Below are 19,747 nucleotides of genomic sequence, written 5' to 3' on the forward strand. Positions count from 1 at the left end.
TAACATATAAATTTCTAAAAATTCATTTTGAATAAATATAATAAATCATAAATGACTTATTATTTAATTTTTAAAATAATTTTAAATTAAAAGTATCATTAATTTGATTTAAATATTTTTAATAAAATAAATTTTTGAATATAAAATTTTAAATAAGTATAATAAATCATAAATAACTCATTATGTTAATTTTTAAAAATTTGAAGTCTTACATTTAATATGTTGAAACAAAAAATTTTATTAGTTACAAAAAATTTTTGAATTTTGTGACAAATAAATAACTTGTTACAAAAATATTGTATATTGTGAGAAATTTATTTTTTGTTACAAAATATTTAGAACTTTTGAAACAAATAGATATTTTGTTACAAAATATTTTGAATTTTTGCAACAATATAATCTTTTGTTACAAAACATTATAATATTTTGTAACCAAACAACAATTTGATATGAAAGCCAACATAATTTGTAACAAAGAAAATCATGTTGTTACAAAATATTCTTATTTTGTAACAATAACTAATTATTGTTACGAAAAAATCATAATTTGTAACAATTTTAAATTTGATACAAATTTTTTGTTACAAATGTTCCATTTTCTTGTAGTGTGAATTTGGTACTCTAGGTTCGGTTTAGCTTGCAAAACTTGTTGGATTTGATTCTTTTGGTCCATGAGTACGATAAGGATCCTTAACCCTAGCTATTTCTTGTTTTGAGTAAGTTGGGTATTGAGTTTTTGGGTGTGTGTATGTATATATGTGTTAGGTGTGTATGTATGCATGATTTGGAGTCCTTGGAGCCATTGGAGGCTTGATTGGGAACCTGGTGGGTGATAGAGCTAAATTTTGGTGTTGAAGCCTTGCCTTTGTGCCTAAGTGGGTTGCCTTGGATAATACGTGAGAATCGGCCAAGGTATGATTTAGGTTTCACATATTTAATGTATAATATTCTGTGAAAACTTAAGTTACCATAGGATAGGTTGGAATGAGTAAGTGTATTGAATGTTTGGTAATTGTGACTTTGATTGATGAAATATGTTGAGCATTTGTTGATGATTATGGTGATTAAGTATTGTTTGATAAGTTGATGTTATAGATTATGTATAATGGATGGAATGTTGATGATCTTGTTGGTGGAAGAGAGGAATTCTAGGGGTGAAATTGGATAAAAACTGAAGCATGATTGATTGTAGTGTGGTAATTGGATTATAGTGCTATATTGGTATGCTATGGCATGATAATGTGATGAATACAGGTTTGAGAATGTGGTTTTGAGTTTAGTTCCAAAGAAAATTAAGGTTTGAAACTTTTGTGTAAAACTAATTTTTTGGTTGAACTTCAGCGAAGCATAACTTGGCTTCCGGACCCCCAAATGGTTTCAAATTTATTTCATATAAAAATTGGGTCCGTAAAGTATACTCCGTTTGAAGAACGGATAAAAAAATATTTTAAAATGAAAAATTTATGCGCATCGGAAGTTCGGAGAGCAAAATTGAAAATTCTGCAGCATTCAGTATTTTGTTGATTCTGCACAGCTTGCGTACGCGAGCAGTGTGTTTTCATACGCGAACAATGATTTTAAGGGATTGCATACGCAACCACCTGCACGTGACACGACCAACCCTTTCAGGTTGGGATACTCGCATACGCGAGCTATGTTTTTCGTACGCCGATGCGTACGCGTGGCCCCTGTTTCAGCTAATCTGGATGTTGTGTTTTTGAGCTGAATTTTAAACTTCTAAATCTCTATTTTCATTCTTTTAGCCATAAAACATAGTAGTAAGCCTAGTAATTAGCTGAATCTAGGAAACAGAGATAACTTGGGGTGAAGTAAAGCTGAAAAAATGATGAGTTAGGTACAAAAACATGTATACTTGGAGTGCAATTGGTGCTATGAATTTGATTGTATGAATATGCAATGTTTATAAATGATTGTGAATATTATTTGGCTTAAGCACTCAAATGATCTGAGCTATGAGTTTTCCTGGGTAAAGAACCATGGCTAGCCACCTCGTGTTCCAGGTCGAAACTCGATACTTTGTTGACCCTACATCGTAAGGATGACCGAGCACGTATAAATTTCCGGGAATGGTAACCCCATTGAGTAAAATGAATGTTTGATTTATGAATGAAAAGAAAAATAGCTATGCATAGACTCATGGGGATGCCTGACGAGAGATAGTCCAGGGATTTAGAAAACCGGACTTGTCGGATAGGCTTGATAACTGACAGATAAGCCTCATCATCCATAGGACAGGAATACATCAGGTGCATATTGTCTAATTTGCTTGCTTGTGAACTATATGAGATTGCCTATGTGATTATAATTTGTTATTTGTTATAATTGTTATCTGTACTACTTGTGAACTATTTGTATTTTCCTTGTTTTGCTTGTTCATCTGTGCAACTCATGGGAGACAAAGGAAAGGAGGAAAGGTGAGAAAGTTTAGTGTATAGGTTAAGTTTAGTTAGGTTGAGAACCTTTAGACGACCACCTATTTATGGTTTCTGTTTTTAGTTCCTTAAGCTTTACCTCTGAGTGTCGGTGTTCTAGGATTGCTTCTGGCATTTCCAAGACCTTATATCTTATATTTGTGGCACCTTTACCATGTTGAGAACCTCCGGTTCTTATTCCATATTGTGTTGTTATTTTTCAGATGCAGGTTGAGAGGCACCTCACTAGGCGTCTAGAGCTTCTGCAGCGAAGTAGTTTCCTTAGGGGTTTCTTTTGTTCTTTTGATATATGTGTATATTAGATCTCCCCTTATATACTTGTTTATTTTTCTCCTCTTGGGATATTATGGAGAACTAGGGTTTATCTATGTATTTTGGATTTTGGAATATGTATATATGTATGTAAATATCCTCCGGCTAGCCTTGGCTTCGCAGGATGAGTTAGGAGCTTGATATTTTGTACTTTTGATCCTCTACTCTTGTCTTTTGTGTATATATGTTAGTAAACTCCATATTTCTTCGCACGCAAGTAACCCTTAATTCTGAGTGTTGCACTTTTTATTTTGCGATCTTGTTTTATCCATTTTTCAAGGTTCCTCATATACTGTATTCTTTCCAATATTATTATGTATATATTTTGTTTTTAGAGGTCGTAATACCATACCATCTCTGTTTTACGACTTAAGCATAAAGCTACGTGTGGTAGGGTGTTACATTATGGTATCAGAGCAGTTCGTTCCTATAGTGCCTGAGGGACGGACTGACTATGCTTCTGTGCATTCTCTGTGTGTGTGTGTGTGTGTGTGTGTGTGTGTCTATGTGCTATTAGGATATCTAACTGATATATGTGGCATAAACGTTTATGAGTATGCATTTGGGACTTGAAGCATTAGACTTGCGATATTGGGACTAATCAACTTGATATCACTTGTTTTGTGTGTATAGGAACCAAATGTCTACTCGCGGACACGATCGTGGGCGAGGCAGAGGTAGAATAGGCAAGGCTAATCCTGAACCGACAGGGAATGACCTTGTAGACTTCATGGCTGCCCTGGGAAACATGGCTGGGAGGCATGTTTTCATCAAAGCGGCTCGGGTTTGGATTTGGTATATTTATTAGAGTAAAATTCTACTTCGATCTCTAATTATTTTGTTAACTCTCATTCCATCTCTAATTGATTAAAAAATGACGTATCAAAGAATCATTCTAAAGGATAAAATATCCCCTGTCGTGTCAATAATATGCTGTAGTAAAGTAGGACAATTAAACCCTTGAAAAAAAATTTTATGAGACACTTAAACCTTTAACGAATTTAAACATAGATACATAACCCATAATAAACCATGAAGTATGACAAATATCCCTAAATTTCAAAAAGCCATTGTATTTACTGCAATGATTATTGACCTTAGTTGGTTGTCAGCCTTAGTTCTTTGCTCTTCCTTCTGTTTCTTTTTCTCTGAAAAGTTTTGATATGATGCAGTAAAAACCACCTCAAGTTCAATCTCTTTTAATCATTTTATTCTTGATCTCTAATACAAATTTCATGTCCTCATCTTTACAATTTTCATCTATTAGTGTTGTGATAAAAAATATATACAATGAAGATCCCTGCTGAGACCAAAGCACGATGGTTTTAGAAGTAGGTGGTAAGAACCCAATATTGTTGAATTACTTTGCGCAGGAGAAATTTATATGGGATAGAAATATGATCTCATGATCAGGAAGATCTATGACCGCAGATAGCTAGATGACTTCAGCAAATAATGCAGGACATTCGTGAGAGGTGCAATCACATCACAATTTGGATCCGTCTAGATATTAAGAGCGCATTGACAACCATTTTAGTACTGATGAGGGGTTCAAGCGTCGCCGTCTGACGAACAGAGCTAACAGGGCATCGTCAAGGTCTTTGAAGTATACCAATGGGTCAGCGACTTTCATTAAGACAAAGAGGAGACTAGTATGCAGTTTGCTAATCTTTGTTAATTATTACTTAAATTAATTTTTACTTGATTTATTTTATTACTTGGTTTCAATATGTGTAGTCTAAGTCGATGGAGCGTCAGGTGACATTGGCCGAGACCTTCAAGTATACCCATATATTGAAGGCCAACGATGAGAGATTTGCTGATAAGCGGTCTGCGGTTCATTATGTGAGGTTTCAATTAATTATAAGTTTGAAATGTATTTGGTTTAAAGTCAATTAATTTTCATTCTAATCATAACGTGTGTTACAAAAGAGTATTACATGTAGAGATTGGAGGCCCAGCAATCTTAGCTTAACGGGGATGACCACAACTCTGATGCCTCAGTCGTCGATCCTAATAGGGTTTGGCTTGACTCCGTCTTTGATTCTGAAAGAACAAAACCGTCCTCTAAGAATTTCTTCTAGGTAAAGGAGAAATAACTTCGTTGTAGATATAGTTCTCAACGAACAAGTAATGCTCAAATCAAAGTTTAAATTCAAATTCAAATTAAAACCAAGAGTAATTAAACCTTGGGTCGTTTTCCCTCGAAATGAAATTGAAGTGTTATACTTTCAGTTATTAAGGCAAACAGAGTGGTTTCCAAATCAAAGAACGAAAGATTAAAATAACTAAGCAATAATCAAAATTGGAAATTAATGCAAGTAAAAGGGCAACAAGATCAAAACTAGTGAAAATGCTAAGATATATATAAAAGAGCCTTGACTTGGGAAATGAGAATCCAAGGAATCCTATCCTTGCCATAACCACAACTATGATAATTATGATGAGTCAATCTCTCTTAGTTAACCCCAAACATCGAGGAGTAAGGCAAGCAAGCATAATTGCCCTTAATCCATAAGTCCTAGCTAACTTACCAAACTAGTTGATAAAAAGCTAGCGTCAATGGAAACAAGAGTCAACTAACTACCCAAAAATTATCACTAAATATCGGATATTATGACTCTAGTATCCTAGGAACTCAACCCCCAAGCCAAGGTGTGAAAATCTACTCAAAATTACCAAGTGGCATTTTCAAAAACACTTGATGGGCATAAAACCAAAACATGTAAAATTGCAAAGGAAAATAAAAGCTATATCCAAAATATTCACAAAACCAAATATAAACAAGCAATCAAACATAAAGAAAGCATAAAACATTAAATGCATCAATCAAAACTTCAAGATACTAAAAGTGAAAATATGAACAAAGTAACTTGAACCAAGAGAAAGTGAAAGTAAAAGATGCTAGAATTAAAGAGGAAATTAAGAGTACTTACACTTAAAGAAGCAAAATCAAAAATCAAAGCTTGCTATAAAATGCTACAATGCAAATTGAAGTAAACCCTAAGAGAAAATTATACTCTACTTTACTTCTACTCCTACGGAAGCTTCCTATACTACTACTACTACCTAATACTCACTAATACTAAAGCCTAATAAGCTCCTCCCTCTATATGTGTTGATATTCCCTTCATATAGCATTCCAATTTATCATATAGCCTTCAAAAATTGGGTCAAGAGGCCCCTGAAACCACGTGCAGGGTCTTGTTCGTACGCACACTTTGCTGAATGTCAACCTGTGCGTACGCACGGGTGCTTGTGCGCACGCACACATGCAAATTTCTTCTTGTGCGCACGCACGGATGCTTGTGCACATGCACACTTGGCTGTGTGTGCTTTTCCTTATTTTCTTCATGTGTTCTCCCTTGTACATGCTTTCTTCCACTTTTTCCTAGCCATTCTTGCCAAAATGACCTGAAATCACTCACAGAATATATCACGGTATCGAATGGCATGAAAGTGGAATTAAAATTGCTAATTTAAGCATAAAACACATGTTTTCATATTTAGGTCCAAATTAGGAAGAAATCACAAAAGTATGCTATTTTGGTGCTTAAGTGTAGGTTTATGTGATGAAATCCAACCAAATCAAGCCTAAATATTCCAGAAAATATGGACTCATCAATCCCTACAAGAATCGCGTCAATGGGTTGGGGTTGTTCTTCACTAGTAGCTTTCGCACCTCCACATTGGCAGTTTCATTTGCCTCTGCCCCTGCCATTAGCCATGCCGAACCCGAGGAAGTCATCGATTTGACGGAGCTGATGCAAAAGCTCACATAGGAGCATCATCAACAAGATCAACAGTCTGACGAGAGGTACAACGAGCTTCTTGCACGTGTGGGAGACATAGATTCCCTCAGGCTATAGCTGAAGGAGGACCTAGAGCGGCTAGAACATTTGCGAGACCAAATAGCAATATACAATGACCAGATATGCACTATAGGCAGCGGCGCTGCTAGTGGGCATTGACATTACCACCTAGTTTTCCACCTAAGCAAGGGGAAGACGAGGACGACAACGATTACTAGGATCTGTAGAGTTTAGGGATTTTATTTATTTTATGGCTGTGTCATTGTATTTTACTTCTTTTTACTTTTTATTAAGATTTTTGATATTTGATAAAATCTTATGCATTCTTTAGTGTTTTTTCCTGCATGATTTTATTTGATTTGTTAAGAATTCCTGTTAATAAGTATTGATTCTAAGTTAAAATGAACGTTACTTTGATTAGTGAAATTCATTGATTATAGAAAACTTTGGAAGAAAAATAGAAGGGAAACAAAGAAGAAGAGAGGATAGAGAGCAACAAGCAGAAAGATTTCTAGGACAAATAGAATGCTTTCTCAGACAAGCAGAACACTCCCTGAGATGAACAGAAGGCTCTCTAGAAGCATAAAGAGGGGCGTGCAATGTAAAAAGGACCACATACCACATTGTGACCAATTTGTGTATCATGCATACGCATGCAAGTGTGCGTACGCTTGACTCTACCTCTTCACGTGGGATGTGGGAGACTTCACGTAGGATGCAGCAATTGTTCATACGCATGCATATATGCGTACGCGCGAGTAGAGGATTTCAGGCCATTGTGCGTATGCATGCAAGCGTGTGTACGCATGACCATTGATTCACGTAGGATGTGAATTGAGTCACTACAACCTGAAGGAGCAACAAGTGAAGGAAATTGAAGCACGTACAACGTGGGCTTCTTCACGTGGTACGTGAGCTTGGCAGAGAGTAGTTCAACTTCAGAAGAGACTTCACATGGCACGTAGACTACTTCACGTGGGACATAAAGTTAACAATTAGGAAAGAGATGTGGTTTTACTTTAGTTTTGATTCTGTTTCAAAGTTGAATTTGAATTTTACTTTCTAGGTTTAGTATACAAGGGAAGAGGGTACAAACCTCTTCTCTTCTTCGGCTATTTTTACCTTTGATAGTTTAGGATTTCTCTGAAGAACATGAGCAACTAATTCTCCTTGGTTAAGGTTAGGAGGTTTGTTAATTCCATGGAATAATACATTAGCTTTTCTACCTTTGATTTATGCACTGATTTCTTTTTAATAAATGGCTTTTGTTCTTCATCTTAAGGGATTGAACGTTTTGGGAAACAATTTTTCTCTGACTTGAATTCTTTTAACCTCTTGAAAAAGTTGATTAATTTGAATTAAGCTTGAAAACCAATTCTCACAACTCTTAAGTTGTGAAACTAGATTTGATAAGTGCCATCGAATCAATTAGGGGAGATTCTTATGAATTGTATGGTTTATGAATCAGTGAACGTGCTTGACTTTTTCCTTAAATAATTGACTAAGGAATTAGCAATTAATTAGGTTAAAGAGAAATTGAATTACCAAGGGATTGTGATTTGATTACTAATGATTTTCCATAGAAGTATCTTGCATGATCAAGGTGAAAGTGAAAAGTATTGATATGGAAATTTTAATATCTCTAAAACCTTAACTCTCTTAATCAAACCATCTTTTCAATTCTTAGTTTTTTCTCTTGTTTGATTGCTATTTATATTTAAAGCTTTCTAAAACTCTAATTTGTGATTGTCTAACTAGAATAATCGGTTGACTATTGCTTGCTTAATCCGTTAATTCTCGTGAGATCGACACTCACTCACCGTGAGTTATTACTTGGTATAATCCGATGCACTTGCTGGTGTTTTGTGGTTTGAAAAATCCATATCAAATATTAAACAAACTGTATGGGGTTAAGTTTTAAGTAAACTAGAATAAATGTAATTGTTATAGTTTGGTTCTATTATTTGGGAAATTAGTTATGAATTTTTGAAGTTGGAATGGTTGATTATGTCAGAATTGCGAATTATGATTGAATTATTAACTATTGTGATTTGTGAATCTTTGATTGATTGAGAACCTTCTATTTGACAATTGTTGAGAAAAGGTTGATGAGTTGTTGAGATTGAGGAAACCCGTAAGGGTGGTTTAAGTCTATTTTTAGGGAAGGTTATGTCTGAATTTTTATAAAAATATAATGATTTAGTTAAATTAAAATATATAAATATAAGTTTTGAATGTAAGATTAATGAATTGGATACTTGATAGCTGAAAATGAATGTTTAAGTGCTTGAAAATGGTTTGAGTTAAGATATTGCAAAAGTAAAAACCGTAAAGTTTGTACCATATGATTGGACAGAGGAAGAAATAGATACTACATAAGAATGTGAAACTGGTGATGAATAAGTTAATGATAACTAATGATGATAATGAGAATGATTATGTAAGAATCTGCTGCAGAGAGGCAGTCAGATAGATAGTGGTGCGATCATCGAGAATGCTTTTCTGGAGATACTTAGCTATAATGTTCTTTTGTAAGACAAAAATTGCTTACAGTGAGTGTATTATACTCCTGTAAGATAGATGTTGCTTACAGTGAATGTGTTGTGCATATATAGGCCAATAAGTGCTATCGTGCAAGATAAAGGTTGCTTGCAGTGGGTATTGCCAACAGGAAAGCCTTATCCAGACAAAGGTTGCTGGGTAACGTTGGAAGCGGGTTAGTAACTGACAAATGAGCTCATTAGCTGCACTAGGACTAGACATGCATCATCCTTATTTGTGCATTTGTATTTGAACGTGTTTGCTTATCTTATTTCTTTGTGATCGTGCTTTTTGTCTTTTTGCAGCTTGTTTGTGTGTAGATTTAAGTCTTTTATTTGTGCTCTTAGTTTGTGGATGTATTGAGGAACTAAGAATTGATGTTGTGATTAAAAATTAATTATGTGGCTGAGAGATGGTTAATATGACTAATTTTATGTTTGAAATCTGTTTTGAGTTTAGAAATTTAAAGAAAGTAATTAATTATCTAAAGTAAAATTAAAAAGTATTTTCAAAGGTTTGATAAAAATAGTTTTCTTTAGTAAGTTAATTATTTGTATTTTATTCATAACTTTTACGGCATTCTCATTTTCTACTAAGAATGTGTGGTTTAGTTCTCACCCCAAAAATTTTTACCCTTTCAGTAACACAGACTCGAAGACTCAATATGAAACCGCGAGTAATTACTAGACTTTATTTATAATCCAGTTGCTTTCATAGAGTCCTATCGTTCTTGTTACTTAAGTTTTTATTTTATATAGAGGGATAAGTATTGTATATAAGTTTTATTTTGATTTCTTGTGTATAACATTTATTATTATTAATATTTATGTAATTATTATTATTTAGAGATCTTTAATATGAGATTTTAATAAATAAAACCAAAATTTTTTGGAGTTTTCTTAAAAATTGAACGTGATATCGATATAAAGGCTCAGTATTCAATAGATAATAAAGAAAAACAAGCCGGTAACACCTTACTATTAGTACGATCATAACATGCTGAAAGTTGGGTCGTTACAATGATTACTTTATAAATAAAATTAAATCAATCTAACATACTATTATAAGTAATAATACTACTTCCAAAAAAATATTAGTTTCACTAAACATCTTGTTATAGTTAATAAAATTAATCTAATAAAATTATTGATTTCCTATATCATATTATTATAATTAATAAAATTACTCTCAAAAAATTAATGTTCCAAATCATATTACTATAACTTAAAAGTTATTCTAAAAAATTATTAATTTTTTAAATTATATTACTGTAAAATTGATGTATAAAATTTATTAATAAATGAGGTCTTATTAGTCTAAAAATTGATGTATAATTAAATAAGGTCACATTATATCTACATATGACTTGTAGTAATATTTCTAACACACTCAATAAAATCCACATAGAAGACAGACTTTAATAAAGACATACAGAATAAAAAAGACACAAAAAATGTAAAAGATAGATAAAGAATTATTTATTAGATCTCTAAGAAATATATTTTTAGCAATTTAGATTGCTAAAATAAAAAATTTTATTAGACCTTTAAAGAATTAATTCTTGATAATTTAGATCAAAGAGATAAAAATTGAAAGAACTAACACTAAAAAATTATCTTGGGTTGGATTCTTTAAATTTTTTCATCAAATAAGTAAAGCAAATCACTCACCTCACTTGATCACACATAAAAAAAGTGCATATTAGCACCCAAAAATTTATCCATCAAAAGTAATGTAAACTGTTTCATAAAAAGTATTTAAAATAGACCCCTAACAGATTAGTTTAAAGATAAGATAACTTAATTTAAATCTCCTAAAAATAAGATAACTTTGTTTAAATCAGATTTTATCTTATTGGATTAGATCATATTGATTTAAATTTAAAATTTCTAAAAATACTACTAAGTAAATTAGAACTAAATCAAATCTTCTAACAAATAATAATAACAAAACAAACTAAACATAAAACTAATAAATTCAAAAATAAATATTAAATTTGTATTTTTCACTGAACTTGAAAAATACTGTTAGACCTTCTATTATTGTCTAACTTAGCCGATGGCCTGAAGAGTTGCCGTCATTTTAACACTACCATTTTTGAGATGAACTCTTGGTCTCTTTGCTGTCAAGACTGACATGATTAATTTTCTAATATTTAAATTTTTGAACGTGACAAGATTACTATTCTATCTTTTAGTTCTAAAATATCTAAATTATTCTTTTGAACACATATCATTCTCTCTCTTTAAAAAGATTTGTCTTCGAATATGCCTATATATCAAAAGAAACAAATTAGATACACTAAAAAAAGAGAACATAAATTGAGTTAATCTTTTATATATTTTTCAAATAATAAAAATCATAGATGATTGTAACTCAATTTTGTTTTAACCAATCAACTTAGATTTTAATTTATGACTAAATTAATTAATTACTTTGTATGAATTATATTTAGTTTTAACCAATCAATTGTGAATTAAAGAAATTACTTTCCATAATTTAATATGTTATCGCAAGATATGTTTGATAATTTGACACAAATGTAAAGGATCATACAAACCTCAAAGCAAAGGGTAAAAAATTTACATATTTATCCAAAAAACAATAATATTTATATGACATATATTTAAAAAATCTAAACAAAATTTTAAATTGTCAGTTTTTTCAACTATTAAAGACTACAAAATCTCCTAAAATTGTCTATGTTGGGAACCACCGATAGGCAATAGTTTTAAAGTTAACTGTAATGCAAGCTTGTATCTGGATTCAAATTTAGCGAGATTTGGGTGTATTATTAGAGATTCTAAGGGAGATTGGATCTTGGGCTGCTCTGGAAGCATTCCCCCTAGTCTATCATCATATGTGAATTATTTGCTGCTTGGAGGGGGCTGGTTTTAGCTTGGAATTGCGATTTGAGGGATATTGTATATGAAACGGATTGCCTTGACATTCTGCCCATCATGCATGAGCTTATGAGTGGGTATTTATCTGAACTAACAGATTTGGTTCACAAAATTCAGGAGTTTTTATCTCGTCCTTGGCTTGTTTACGTTGAGTGGGTGTCCCGAGAAGCAAATAGAGTTACGGATTGGATGGCTAGATATGGTGCCAAGAGTAACTCTAATAATGTTATTTGGTCTGAGTCTTGTGTTGATCTCCAACAAATCATCCGCTCGAATATAAGATAGTATTTGCTTTGTTTCTTTCTATGTTTAGACACCAAAAAAAATAAGACTACAAAAAGACAGACAATTAACTAATTGAATGTTGCTAATATATAGCACCACATTCACCTAACTAATTGAATGTTGCCAATATATAGCACCACATTCACCTAGGATCAAGATCAAACAGCTAGCCAAACACATTTTGTAGGTACCAATGACCAAAATATAAGAAATGCACCAAATATGTACCCCTAAATTAAAATAGAAGAACAATAATCAACAACAATTAAATAGAAACAACCTAACTCGGAGGCTCCATTCTTGAGGAATTGATGATGTAAACAGAAAGTGATTGAGTACAAGGAGGTCTTGCTGTGCATGGTGCTATTTTGCATGAAGGATGACGACGACTACTAGTACAAAGAGAACGATACAACTGCTAGTGCATGGTGCTGTGGAGGACAACAACCTCCAATTTTAGGCGTTATACCCATACATCACACACTCACACAACACACGCTATATGAATACTCTTAAACATCATCCAACTTTAACTGAAATTTAAACTCGGATGCAGCTTACAAAAGACATATAAATATGTCATCATCCAACTTTAGTTAGAACTTGTACCCGACTGTAACTTACAAGAGACATATAAATATTTCATCTTTTTTAGTCCCACTCCAACACCCCTACCTAAATGTATGTATTTGTTCTTTTTTTTTTTTCGATGAATTAGACAACCCCAATCTTAGACACATTCATACACATCACATCCACCCACACATGATATCCTTTTTTTGGTTAAATTTACACATAATAAGGGTAAAATCTGAAATCTCTTAGTAGAAAAAAAACTTGTGCCACTTGAGTTAAGGTTCATTATATATCAATCCCTTTCTAAACTTATAGTATGGCCTTGTTTTCGTCCGGGCCGCTTACATTATAAATCGATAATGAAACCCCATAACAAAGTGAATGATACTATTATGCGCCAGGAAGCCCATTATATATCAATCCCTTTCTCCATGCGCGCACACATGGATTTAACCATGCCTTTGATCTCTGACCCAAAAAAAAAACAAGCCTTTGATCTTTGGTCCCAACTCCAATGCTAATATGAATGCTCCTCGGACTCGGATGGAAAAGAATGTGATCGCTATAACATCGTTATCAAGCACTACATTGCTCGATTAATCAACCAATATTAGTCAAGAGGTCAAGATTAATCATTCTGAGGCATTTGAGGTGGGGTATGCCAATGCCACCCAAGAAATCATTGCCATCAGGCCCCAACACTAATTAAAGAGGTTCTGAGCTTCAAAACAGTGAACTTAACAGTTGCCTCAACGATACGGTTGATTCACAATTATTTTTGTCACAGCTAATAAAGATGAGAAGGATTCGTCAATTTTCTTTTCTCACAACTAATAAAGCTTAGCTATCAAGGTTTCGCCCATTATATTTTTATTCTTCCTTTTTCCTTTATGGATCGGCAAAGCATATACATGAACTATGAAGGGATGGCCCCATGCCCCCATTGATTGAATAAAGAGTTCACTCCAGGACAGCAGTCGTAGGTAACTACGTATTGACAGGAAAAAATATTAAAAAAAAAAGACAGAAAAATCTAATGAAACTAAAAAAATATACATAAAACATAATACAAATATTATTTTTCATAATTAATCACTCGCTTTTTTAGAACATTGTTTTTTCTTTCATACATGAAGCAATTCAAGATAAAAACAAGAGTATAAAACCAAAATACAAGAAACACAACACACAAAGGTGAAAAAAAAAGAAGAAAGGCCATGATGAAAATACAAGGCAATTAAGCAGACAGCAGGACGAGGGTGAACTGTAAAAAGAAAACAAGGAGGTCCCAACAGCATGCATCATTCAGCAAGGTTCTCAATGAGAAGCACTCTGTTTTTCTTTCTCTTTGTCGTCCTCTGACTTGGGGTGATAGCCAGGGAGCTTCTCTTTGATCTTTTCCAAGATGCCTTTCTTTTCCTTGGCCTCACCCTGAGCCTCATGCTCATGATGTTGATGAGCAGTCTCAACGCACTCGGCTGGTGGTGGTGGTGGTGGTGGTGGAGTGGTGGTGGCCGTGTGCTCCTCAGCCTTCTTGTTAGCACCACCAGGTAGCTTCTCCTTAATCTTGTCGAGGAAGCCCTTCTTCTCCTCAGTATGATGAACCTCAACTTTCTCTACTGGAACTGCACCACTCTCCTCATGATGCTCCTCCTCCTTCTTGTGCCCTATCTTCTCCTCCACCTTCTCCTTCAACCCTTTCTTTTCCTTCTTCTTCCTTATCTTCTTACCTCCTTCTTCAACCTCCTCCTCACTCGACTGCATGCACCGTACCATACGTCAACATTACATATTAATCATCGATCAGATCACACATATATAAATATTGAATGCAAATTAAACCTGACTAGAGCAGATCAGGCTACTCAACATATATATTATAATTAATGAAGAACTACTTACAGAACTTGAGCTGCTGTCTGATCGGTGAAGCTTCTCCAAGAGGCTGGGTTTCTTCTCGTGATCAGCCTCATCAGATACCTTAACCTTGTCGTCAAACTCGGTGGCGATCACCTCCTCTTGAGGCTTATTCTCACCCTCCTTTTTCTTACCAAGAAAATCTAAGACGCCGCGGTCCTGGACCTCCACGTCCCGGCTCTCAGATCCCTCATACTGCTTGTGGTGCTCCTCTGCCATGATTTTGATTATGAAGCGTAATGGAAGGAAGTAACGAAGTACTCTTTTTAGTAGTGGAATATGTATGTAGAAAGTAAAGTGATATATATATATATATTTATGGCAGTATGGGTTTTCGAGAGAAGTCAAGAATCACATGGAATGGATTAGATGCATTTGGAAGCTTGAGAGAAACTCTATTTATACCACGCAAGGTTACGCGGATCTAACGCGATTTAACAAAATTAAAAAAAGGCTAATCAACAATAAACAGTGTTAGTGTTGCCGACGTGTGCCTTAAGTCAAGGTTAAGGGGCATAAATTAAAAATGAGACGGATGATGCTGGCGAGTGTGTGCCAAGTGCGACGATGGAACCCACCAATCAGAGGCTGGACACGTGGGGAGGCGTGGTGTGGGACCCAAGTGTCGTCTCGATTGGACAAAATTACGGAAGTCGGTGAAGGGCTGTGCCGGATCAGTGACACGTGGCACTTGCATCATGCACAAGGACAGCGTCGTTTTCTGGAGCTTCGGGTGCTTTGCGACTCAGAGTGGGACGTCGTTTATATCTGCTTTATTTATTTATTGATTTATGTATATAATCTTATTTTTGAATTGTGGATTCCGATGCATACTTACTGTTGGAGTTGGCAGGATACATGGTCGGTTCCGGGTGCATCCTCGAAGTCTCGAACAACTGCCCATTGTTTCATGTTATTAAATGTTAAAATCTTCCTTATTATTCATATCAAATTTGGGGACTTGGAGTTGAATGATATGTCATTTTTATGATGAATGAATGGTCTTTTCCATTAAGGTAAATGCATATTTTTTAAAAACAGGATTACGCTATGATGTCAATGTAGACAAATCGACCGAAAGATGAGTATGTAATTTATCAGACAAAAAAATCCCCTAAAGTATTAATGTTAATAAAGTATTGATTTGACTGGGCTTTGTGAAAAATAAATTAAATAAAAAATAATAGTTAAGATGAGATATTCGGGATAAATATATTTGTAAGGAAAAATATATTTATTAATAATAAATAAGTAATACAAGAACTAATGATAAAAAATAGAGGTAGAGAACAAGTATTGAGACCTCCACTAATGTCACAAGAGAATGAATGAGTTTTTATTTAAAGTGAACAGAGTTGGTTAATGGTTGTCGAGTGCTCTGGTGAAACACCCGAATGCCAGTTTTTACTCGTGAAGGTGGTGAATGAAATGAAGAACGATGAGAGGAATTTTGGGGAGAGAAAACGTGGGATTTTTAGCTTCTCAGTTTCAGAAGTAAGAAAGGTCTGTGAAGAAGAAGATGATGATTTGAAGAGATGGTTTGAGGTCCTTTTATAGTGTAAAACCATGATAAAGAGGAAATTTATTGTCCAATAGTTTTTAATCTGATATTTGGTTTACTGCGTTTTCCAAAATATCTTTAAGTATTCCTATCACCTCAAGTCTTGTCAATTGAAAAGGTAAGAAGTTGATTTCCACAAGTTAAACTAAAGCTCATGGCATGTGACATCAGTGAAGGGATATCAATTTGATTTTCTTTTAACTAGATGACACATTTACACTCCAAATCCAACCAATCCACTTCCACTAATTTAGTTCCCACTGAAGAGAAATTCAACTCCTCAAGGTGTTCTTTTGGGTTCCATCATTTTACCCAATACCTTTAAGAGGAACTTGACTCTTTTTTGACCATGTTTGTAAGTCATTCTTAAAAGTATTTATGTACAAAAAAAGTTTATATTTTTAGTACACAATCAAATATTAAAGTGATACTTTAATCATTTTTGAATTTATAATATCTATTATCTGTAAGCTTTACTATCTTAATTTGATGATAATTAATAGTGTACTTTTATCTCTAAAGTGACAATACATTAGAGGATTCGGATCCAATCTACCACCACAAACAACCAATAAGTATGAAATTCAAACGTAATCACAATCATATTAAAAACATTTATATTTGATGGTTATCTTTTACTTTTATGATTTAGCTAATTTGTACCTAAAAGCACATTTTAAAAATATAATTATTGGTATAATTTTGGATTTATAAAGATTTGATTTATAGAGTTAAAATATAACTAAAATAATTGTCACTTAATTGTAGAAATTTTCTTTCGATTATGATCCGTCACTTTATAATTTGGTCTTTATTGTGCATTAGGAGTTATAACTCGGCGTTTAACTATCATTCATTCTTTACTTGTAACCGACATTTTCATTACCGACTTAATGACCATCATTTTCATCTTAATGGCTATCCTTTCTATCTTGATGACCAAACGGTCATCAATTTTATGCCTATAAAAGCCACCAATTTCTATATCTCAAAACATCACATGATAAGTTATATTTTCATGTCTTAGATTCTATATTCATAGAATTATTATAAACAAAATACATGATAAATTCTATTTCATGTCTCACATTCTATATTCATAGAATTATTATAAAGACACACATGATAAGTTCTATTTCATATTTAACATTCTATAATCATAGAATTTTTATACCTCTTAAACACTTACTAACTTGAGCGTCGGAGTGTATTCCCTTAATTGTAGCACGTGACACTCGTCACGCGTACACGTCAGTCACACGTACGCGTCAGTGGGCTCTGCACTGGCCACGTGTACGCATTAGTCACGCGTGCGCGTCAGTGGACGACGCTCTTGGTCACGCGTACGCATCAGTTACGCGTACGCATCGCTTTAAAGATGGCTTGATCACGCGTACGCTTCAGTCAAGCGCGCGTGTCAGTTCCAATTTCTCAAATCTTCAAATTCTTGTGTTTCTTTCACTTTAGCATGCTTCCTCTTCATCCTCTATGTCATTCTGCTCTATAAATCCTGTAATCACTCAACAAATGCATCACGACATCAAATGGTAATGAGAGAATTAAAAATTAGTCATTTTTTTGAGCCTAGGGAGCATGTTTTCAATCATAACACAAAATTAGAAAGGAACCTTAAAAACATACAATTTACATGAATAAGTGTGAGGATAGTTGACAAAATCCACTTGATTTAATACAAATTAAATCATAAAATAGTGGTTCATCAAGAGGCAGGTACCTCTATACTTCCAGAAATATTAAGACAATTTCTATCAGAACACCGTGTTGTAATATGGTCAAATTTTTTGTTGTGTTTAGGCAACAAATAGAGGATAGCCATTATGACTTGGTTAACATGCTCACACAATCGATGGATACAGTTTTAAATCCTATAATAGAAAATAATAATGCAAGGATAGAATAGATATCTCGACGTGTCATTAATATTGCAAGGGAAGTCAATCGATCGTTTATTCCACCTAATCCTCCTCTAATATCGAATAAGGGAGAAGACCCAAATAGAATATTAAATGAAGCTAGAGAAAACAATGTTATTCAAGCATATGGTCAAAACATAACTCAAGTTATCGAGCAAATCTTAAATATAGTGAGATTGAATATAGGGGTGACAAATCAACCTTATTTTATATCTCATTTTTCATATTATGTCTTGCAACTTGAACTTCCAAGGGGAGTCAAAACTCCTAAATCTCTTACAAAATTTGCTGGAAAAGTGAGGAGTCAACCGTAGAGCACATTGCTTGATATACAATCGAAATTTGTGAACTGGTCAATAATAAATATTTGAAAATGAGATACTTCCTTTTTTCATTTACAAAAAATACCTTCACCTAGTTTTCAAACTTGTAACCTATTTCGATACATAGTTGGGTTCAATTAGAAAGGAGCTTTCATGATCAAATTTTTAGGGGATAAATAAAGGTGAATTTGTCTGATCTATTCACTGTAAAAAAAGAAAAGGGTGTGTTGATCGATGACTATTTTATCCAATTCAAGAATATGAGAAATAAGTGTTTCACTCCTATTCCATAACCTGAAGTAGTTAAGATGGCCATCAATGGGCTCGATTTTAATATTTGAAAAAAAATTAGTGAATTAACAATTCTTCAACTTGATTCAACTAGCTGATAAAGTACATCAAATAGAAAAATTAAATAAAAAAAGAGGAGATAGAGTTTAACAAAAGGAAGCTTTTTTTAATAAAAAGGTGAATTTTGTTGATTATATGAGTGAGGAAGAGTCAATCAATAAATCAGCTTTTGCTGCAGAATTGAAAGATGGTCCTCCTTATGTGTGTCGATCTCTTAATTCAGCAAAAGATAAAACCTCTTTGTTGGGGGAAAAAATTACTCTTTTGACCTAACAAAAGCTTAACAAAGTTTTGATATGTTGTTAAAAGATAAGCAGTGGTGCACGAAATTGCAATCACACTTTTGCAACCCCGCACAACTAACCAGCAAGTGCACTGGGTCGTCCAAGTAATACCTTACGTGAGTAAGGGTCGATCCCACGGAGATTGTCGGCTTGAAGCAAGCTATGGTTATCTTGTAAATCTTAGTCAGGATATCAATAATTATCAAGGTTGATTGTGAAAAGTAAAAGAACATGAAATAAGTACTTGTTTTACAGTAATGGGGAACAGGTTGAGGTTTTGGAGATGCTCCATCTTCTGAATCTCTGCTTTCCTACTGTCTTCTTCTTCAAGCACGCAAAGCTCCTTCCATGGCAAGCTGTATGCAAGGGTTTCACCGTTGTCAGTGGCTACCTCCCATCCTCTCAGTGGAAATGTTCAACGCACCCTGTCACGGCACGGCTATCCATCTGTCGGTTCTCAATCAGGTTGGAATAGAATCTAGTGATTCTTTTGCG

The 19,747-nt window shown here is 33.9% G+C and overlaps 1 protein-coding gene across 1 annotated transcript; it reads right to left on the reverse strand.

The window, feature by feature from the left end:
• Positions 1-13,946: 13,946 nt before the first annotated feature.
• Positions 13,947-15,604, reverse strand: LOC112703113 (dehydrin COR47). Its single transcript, XM_025754434.3, has 2 exons — positions 14,785-15,604; positions 13,947-14,640 (listed from the first exon to the last, which is right to left on the reverse strand). Exons 1-2 carry the CDS (start codon positions 15,016-15,018, stop codon positions 14,200-14,202), a joined length of 675 nt encoding a protein of 224 aa, XP_025610219.1. The 5' UTR covers positions 15,019-15,604; the 3' UTR covers positions 13,947-14,199.
• Positions 15,605-19,747: the final 4,143 nt, after the last annotated feature.

This window comes from Arachis hypogaea, chromosome 7, assembly GCF_003086295.3.
Source record: "Arachis hypogaea cultivar Tifrunner chromosome 7, arahy.Tifrunner.gnm2.J5K5, whole genome shotgun sequence".
NCBI lineage: Eukaryota > Viridiplantae > Streptophyta > Magnoliopsida > Fabales > Fabaceae > Arachis > Arachis hypogaea.

What these genes read in the sequence shown, in the direction of transcription:
- LOC112703113 (XM_025754434.3), bottom strand. Translation starts at nt 15,018, where the DNA reads ATGGCAGAGGAGCACCACAAGCAGTATGAGGGATCTGAGAGCCGGGAC. An exon ending in CAGACAGCAGCTCAAGTTCT is followed by an intron (nt 14,641 to 14,784) that starts GTAAGTAGTTCT and finishes CGGTGCATGCAG; the next exon opens with TCGAGTGAGGAGGAGGTTGA.